General features: G+C 43.0%; 1 protein-coding gene across 2 annotated transcripts in view; it reads right to left on the bottom strand.

Moving 5' to 3' along the window:
- Positions 1-2,942: 2,942 nt before the first annotated feature.
- Positions 2,943-7,487, bottom strand: part of LOC106812859 (lymphoid-specific helicase-like) — a gene marked incomplete at its 5' end in the record, with an annotated part of 20,925 nt that continues 16,380 nt past the window's right edge. The window contains 8 exon segments of one of the 2 annotated variants that reach the window (XM_014816850.1): positions 2,943-2,979; positions 3,148-3,246; positions 3,531-3,670; positions 4,101-4,223; positions 4,635-4,794; positions 5,778-5,894; positions 6,752-6,871; positions 7,110-7,356. In XM_014816850.1, coding sequence (XP_014672336.1) covers positions 3,187-3,246; positions 3,531-3,670; positions 4,101-4,223; positions 4,635-4,794; positions 5,778-5,894; positions 6,752-6,871; positions 7,110-7,356 — 967 coding nt within the window. 2 annotated transcript variants of the gene reach the window in all.

Genomic DNA, 7,487 nt, shown 5'->3' with positions numbered 1-7,487 from the left:
AAAAATCTATGCTGGGATAACCCCTCTTCATTTTAAATTCATAATTTTGGCAAAAATATTCTTCTTCTTAGGAGTTATGGCGCATGCGCGAGCACCTTTTCAGACGTGCAGTACGACCTAAATAAAAGTACGTAATATAGCTTGCTGCGAGAGAGAGGGTTGGGAGACTGAGAGAAGGTGGCAGGGAAGACAGCCGAGGAGCAGTGGAAAAAGAAGAAGGCTGAGCGTGCGACAAGAGACACAAGGGGAAGGGCTGGCGGGGATGAAGTAGTAGTTTTGCACCCTACTGGCTAGGGCGCTCTCCTGATTATGAACACAGATCTACTAATAAGAATATTGCAAAAACCAAAGCTGAGATACCCCTGACCATATTAAATGCATATTCATTAGAAAATATAACTCCGCTGGTGAGATATTGCCCTTGCGCTAACATCCTAACGTAGCCAGATTGTATACTCGCTGGTATATGGAACAGAGACCTTACATGCAAGGGCTTTTTCCCACATTTTAAGTGAGGTCTACTGATGGAATATATTTTTTATATTTAATATGAATACGCAGCAGATAACCCAGAGGTAAAACATGCCTACCTCATCATTTATATATGTATGCCTGCTCTTTCTATCCCTTTAACTAAAAAATCGGAGGTAAATTATNTATATATATATATATATATATATATATATATAGGTGCGTGCGTGCGTGCGTGCGTGCATGTGGGTGTATGGCCGCCTGTGTTAGAGCGACTGAATGGTTTATAATAACGTGACCCCCCTCCCCTTTCCAGTGTATCGAGATCTCGCCATCATGATGATAGTAGCCGATCCAATCATGATCGACCACGATCCGCATGTAGTATATCGATTAATTTGCGTTGCCGTGCGCTCAGCCTTTACATAATTATAGAAACATAGAAATATAAATGCGCTATCGCCATACCACTTCGGTTCATACTGAAGTATGTCACAAACTGTATTTACGGATCGCTTCCCGTATATGTCCAGCAATAAACGGAACGGTGTTTGGAGACGTTAGGAGGTTACGCCTCTTGAACTGTTTCAAACTGCTTTATTTCTGGGACGGGCCAAAGTGAGCGGTCCCTGGCACACTTGATGTCATAAACACGATGCGACATAATTCTGTAATTAGTAGTTGATCAAGGCACCGTGTGTAACGGGCAACCCGCGAGCGCGTCTATCGACGGGTGAGACGCGGCTAGCGTATAGCGCAATGTGTAGACACCGCGCAGACGGCTATATAATATACCGCTGAAATGTCACACATCTGCGCGTATATGTCATCGCGCAAGGCAACAATAAAGCATATCCGCATGCAAACGTATTCAAATCTCGTGTATATTTTACCGCGCGAGGAATCGCTATGTGCATATAAATGTGCTCCGACTCCTGATGGCTACCCGCGTTAGTTCATTGACATCGACACATCCGCATGCAAACGTATTCACCTCTATCAGGAGTCGGAGCACATTTATATGCACATAGCGATTCCTCGCGCGGTGAAATATATACGGCGAGAGAGAGATAGATAGATAGGTAGATAGATAGATAAATATAATATCGACTTACTTCGATACGCGACTCCTCGGCGAAACCGCGAAGAAATATGCGAGAGGTGAATACGTTTGCATGCGGATGAAATACACGCGGGTAGCCTCTCTCTCTCTCTCGCTCTCTCTCTCTCTCTCTCTCTATATATATATACGGACAGACAGACGGTATTAGGTAAATGTGTCACTGTGTTTGTGTGTGCGTGTGAGAGAGAGAGACATGCGCACACGCATGCGCAATATCCGCTGAAATTAGCAATATGTTGATAATGTCATTTGCTTTGAACGTTTCAATAATAAACATTTAAGGTGGAATAAGTATAGACTCTAATTTGTTGAGAATGGAGGAAGGTCTATAGTATGTGGACGAGGTGATGGAGCTACAGAAGAAGAAGAGGGAGAGGTAAAGGAGCATGAGGAGGAGGAAGGAGAAGAGGAAGAGCAGTGGAGGAGGTGGAAGGCATGAGAATTAATAGAGATGGGGGGGGGTTGAGATGGACGGTATTTCTAGTTAGAAAGATCTCAATTTTCCTACTTTCCTTTTGCTTCCAATGTTCGCGCATGCCCAGTATCTACGAAAACGAATCGGAAAACTCGTAAATTCTCACATCAACGTACTCGCGGCTTTTCTCTGTCTGCGCAAAACGCCTGTGAACAGCAGGCTGTACCGCGGGGCATAGTCAAGTGACAAGTGCAAATACAAATACATGTACAGAAGACAGTCTTTTTCATGGAGAAAAAAATCTGGTAGATGCAATAAAGTGATACCAGCCCCCTCCCCCCAGAGCCGTAGCAAGCGGGGTGGCAAGAGGAGGGGGATGTTGTCCTCCAAAGAAATGTAGATACATTACATGGATAATGGCGGTTACCTTTCCAGAACGCAACCCGTATGTGGTTTTGCTTTGCCGGAATGGCTTAGCTACGCCCCTGCTAATTATTAAGTCTTTATTGCATGTAATTCGGCACCATGCATTGATGAATCGCGTTCGTATTTTTTTTAAATATATGTAGGTGCATTGGTAACGTGTGACATAATAAATGGTCAGAAACAAAATAAGTCTTAGCATTACCGTTTTGTAATTGACTGTTGACAGAAACATGGTCAAGTACATCATATGCGGTGGACATATGTCCGGTATGCGAGAAAAAGTTAATGTCAAGACTGATTTTGTTTTATAACTAGAAAGTTACGTGAAAAAGTCTCGTCTTTTCGTGTGGCGTTCTCTCTCTTCTCTCCTCGCTCCTTTTCTCTTTCCCTCACCATTTTCTCACACCAGGCTATTATACGTATCTGTGCAGATAACTGCGTATAATGAATCTAAATGATTGATATATGATCCAGAACCATTACGATATTACTATTATTATTATTATTATAGTTATTAAAAACGAAATCATTGATACCAATGATTCTTGGAAAGCACTTGCTTAGCAGATTTTTTTCCATATAAAAGTTATTTTGTACTTCTATAGTTGTTTGCATTAATATATAATATAACCAGGTAGATTAATAGCTCTGCTCAGGTACAGAAACACGTGTATTTTTCTTAGAATAAATAGGGAAGTCAGTTTATAGTATATTTTTTTTCATTTCTCCCAGTTGCTGTTGGACCTTATCATTAGCACGTTTCAGAAGATTCCATCTTGAGTTCAGTCTGACCTTCTTCTTCATCAATGACCTACGAAACAGCCGTTGGTCAGATATATAGCACATCTACAATGTGTTGTTTCGACAAAAATTCACTCGAGCATGTGTTCATGCGGCAGCTTATGGTTTTTTTCATGTGGACTCATTTATTTTAATGTCAATTCAGTGTCTCTCATTGTTCTTTTCGGCAGATTTCTGATGTGATTTGAGCATTTTAGGACGGGCTCAACTATTTACAATCCTGATCTTTTTTCTATCATGAATAAACATGGCTAGATTTCAAAATCCCCGATAGAGTAGACTGCTAGACGTCACCTTGAACAGTGTCGATGTCTTTGTGTCTGCCTTCACTGTGTCTCCACTCGTCGCAGCATCCAGCGACTGCACCCGCGCATCCTGGTACATCAGTAAGTCAGACCGGTCGAGCAGCAAGGCCAAGTCGTTATCGGAGATGTCTGTAAAATACGTGCGTTGTCTGGTTAGCTGCAGGTGCCCATGTTCAATACCTAGAAGAAATTTTCACCATGGAGAATATGTAATCTATTTTTTCCGAGAAAATTGACTTCCCATTGACCAGCTGCCCATCTGTGTAAAAGCATGGAAACCATTCATGTATATATATTTTTTAATAGTAGTTTTGTGTCACAATGTATTGCGAATTCCGCATTTAAGCATTCTATTGTAATATCATTGACCTTGCATGCTTTTATTGCATGCAGACTACTTTTGTCGAGTGTTTCCTTGAGGAATTTTCGTGAATCTATTGAAATTGCTCTACGTCGACAAACGCAGAATTGCACGCCTGTTTCTGGCCACATGTCTTGCAATTTACTAACTCATATCCTATGACGCCAACTTGACTTCACCAGATTATGCAATGCACACCTAAACTATCGTTCTTTATAGACTTTGTGTGGTCAGTAGATTTGAGTATGGCCAATAAGTCTCTTGGGTCCAGTTCTGCCATGCTGTCTTTAAAATTCTTGTTCCCAGCACCTTTGAACTTGCCTGCAAAATCAGTACAAAACCCATACTGGTATGAGGTCACTGTAGAACCTTTATCATATCAAAGAATTGGATTTCAAAATGAACACAAAATGTTTAAGCGGTTGTGCAATTTTGTGTTTGAATGACATAACCGCAGGCAGAATATATGGCAGACTTCCACTCCAGGCATTACATCCCTGCACATAACTGTTTTCTTGACAATACAGACACTATCCAGCTTTTACTCATGAGTACATATGTAGCAGCAAGAAGCGGGGAAGCCACAGGGAGACTTTATGCGTTACGTGTTACCTTTATGCATTACGTGTTACCTTTATGCGTTACGTGTTACCTTTATGCATTACGTGTTACCTTTATGCGTTACGTGTTACCTTTATGCGTTGCGTGTTACCTTTATGCATTAAGTGTTACCTTTATGCATGATGATCTTCTCTAGCTTGCGTTTCGCTGCCGCCCGCTCGACTATCTTCTCATCGATCGTGTCGGCCGTGACGAAGCGGAAGATGACGACGGGCTTCGTCTGACCGATGCGATGACAGCGGTCCTGAGCCTGCAGGTCCGACTGCGGATTCTGTAGAGACAAGATTCTGTAGAGACAAGATTCTGTAGAGACAAGATTCTGTAGAGACAAGATTCTGTAGAGACAAGATTCTTTAGAGACAAGATTCTGTAGAGACAAGATTCTGTAGAGACAAGATTCTTTAGAGACAAGATTCTGTAGAGACAAGATTCTGTAGAGACAAAATTCTGTAGAGACAAGATTCTGTAGAGACAAAATTCTGCAGAGACAAGATTCTTTAGAGACAAGATTCTGTAGAGACAAGATTCTTTAGAGACAAGATTCTTTCGAAACAAGATTCTGTAGATCAAGATTCTGTAGAGACGGCCAGAGACAAGTAAGACAAAACGAGGCCACAATTAAAAAAATCTTTGTTTGCCCTCACCCGACCCAGGATGAAATGTTTGGGTAGGTTGGTAGGCTTTTTTTTATGGGGGGGGGGGTCTTTTCACAAATTCAGCATGGTGTCTACATGCTCGGGCGTGCTTGTGTGAAAATACCTTTCATGTTGAATGTTTGTTTTGCTTGGTACATATAATGTATTGCCTACAGATTTATATAATGTACAGTGATACAATTTGTAAAAAAAAATGGGAAAGATCAATAACAATTTTTGAGTCGGCCCCTTTTTGGCAAGTCGGTCGGGTGAGGGCAAAACGAGCATGCATTCAGCAGTGTAGAGCTACAAAGAACAATGTTCATTGCATCTCAGACAGTAAAATGGACTACACTCACTACAGACTGCAATATATTACTTGAATGAGTACTATGATAATCTGTAATATCATATGTTAAACTTGTTTTATCATTTGTAAAATTTAAACTCAACAGAGCCATGCAGACTTGCACAAACCTTTCCAGGAATAGTAGACACGATAACGGTGTATAGACACGATAACAGTCTATATGTTCCAGTACTATTCCGACCTGTCATTTTATGAATTCTGGGACTGTTCAGGATGTGTCAGAACCTGACATAGACTGCATGTACTCACCCAGTCACTGTCATAGATGATGACTGTGTCGGCAGCGACAAGGTTGATGCCGAGCCCGCCTGCGCGCGTACTCAGCAGGAACACACTCACGGCACTATCCTCCTGGAACTGCTGTATCTGTAGTCAACAGGAACAAAGACAAAGTGTGGAGGGATGGACAGGAATTCACGACGGGCACTTCAATACATCATATATGTTTCGTTAGTTTGAAATGAGAGGACATATTCGTTTTATATGATAGGTTAGTCTCATGAAAGCAAGTATTTGCAAATATTTATGAAAAAATTCTGAAATATACTCAATTTGAATGGCAAAAACATCAGACAATTTTTTTATAGACAAGTTTGTCGAATTGTCAAAATCTAACGTGAGAGTAACTGCCAACTGCTGGCATCAACATGTTAAACGTTCATTAAAATCACAGGAATTTTAAGATTTCCTTCAATAGATTTTGAGGCAACAACTAGTTTTTCGTAATTGACCAACTATAACTCATCGATCGTCGAGTAACCAATGGTGACAATTGTGAAACTACCGACTGCTGTAAGTACATTTACCTCGAAATCAGCCCGGCTTTTCCTATCATATCTTCGGTAAATAAATACTCAGATAGCACGAAGATTTGCCCCGTTTTCTATTTGCAATGCGGGCCCGATGTAGGCTGAATTTTCATTGGCTATCCGCTGATGCAGGCCTGTAATTTGCCTGGCGGGCGTGTAAAATCCCTCACCTACAGGCCCGGCCGGCCTGTAAATTATCAAACTAATTTCTACCCCTGGATACGCAGGTGAACCTGGGTAAAAAATACACGGGAGCGATGAGCGATGAGCTCTTAAAACCTCAGAAATTGCTCCCGTGAGGCTCAAAATAGCTCCCGTAACATTTTTGACGAGAACTATTTTTCCCACCGACTTTTGAAAAAGAGCTCCCGTGAAAAAAAAGTATTTTTTCCCCTGAGGTGAATGTGAGGCTACCTGCTCGGCCCGCAGCTGATGGGCCATGGATCCGTCAAGGCGTGAGAAGCACAGCTTTCGCAGGTAGCAGTAGTCTTGCAGAATGTCCAGCATGCGTGTCATCTGGGAGAAAATCAGCACCTACGCACAAACAAGCTGCATAAACTATACGTGTGTGAGCGTGCGTGCGTGCGTGCGTGCGTGCGTAAACGATACTTACAAAGAAGACAAGGTTTATATAGCATATATGTGTGTAACCCCCCCTCCCCCGCGCGTGACGCGTGGCGACACCTTGTGGCCAGCAGCTCTCAGCCTCGGCAGCATCTTGTCTAGCGCCCCGCGCGCCTCCCCCCCCCCCCCGCGTGACGCGTGGCGACACCTTGTGGCCAGCAGCTCTCAGCCGCGGCAGCATCTTGTCTAGCAGCATCATCTTGCCGCAGCTCCTCACGACGTCCTCATCGATGCGGTACTGGCCGGTGGCGACATCTAGCGGGTACTCGATGAGGTACGGGTGGTTGCAGATCTTGCGCAGCTGCATCATCGCGTTGCGAAGCGTCAGATTCACCTCCGCCGTCGCCGCCGCCTGCCGCTGCTTCCCCGCTCCACAGGAGGCGCTGCTGTAGCGACTGACAAGTGAACAGTCTGATGAGCGCTATGCCACCGTATTTACTCGTGTGTAAACCGCATTCGTGTATAAGTGGCACCCCGTATTTTGCCTCAAAAGGCTGGTACAAACATTGGTACATTAACAAGATTT

The sequence above is a fragment of the Priapulus caudatus genome, unplaced genomic scaffold, assembly GCF_000485595.1.
Source record: "Priapulus caudatus unplaced genomic scaffold, Priapulus_caudatus-5.0.1 Scaffold694, whole genome shotgun sequence".
Classification (NCBI taxonomy): Eukaryota; Metazoa; Priapulida; class Priapulimorpha; order Priapulimorphida; family Priapulidae; genus Priapulus; species Priapulus caudatus.
Note: the sequence above shows the minus strand (reverse complement) of the source record. Positions and strands in the feature narration are given on the sequence as shown.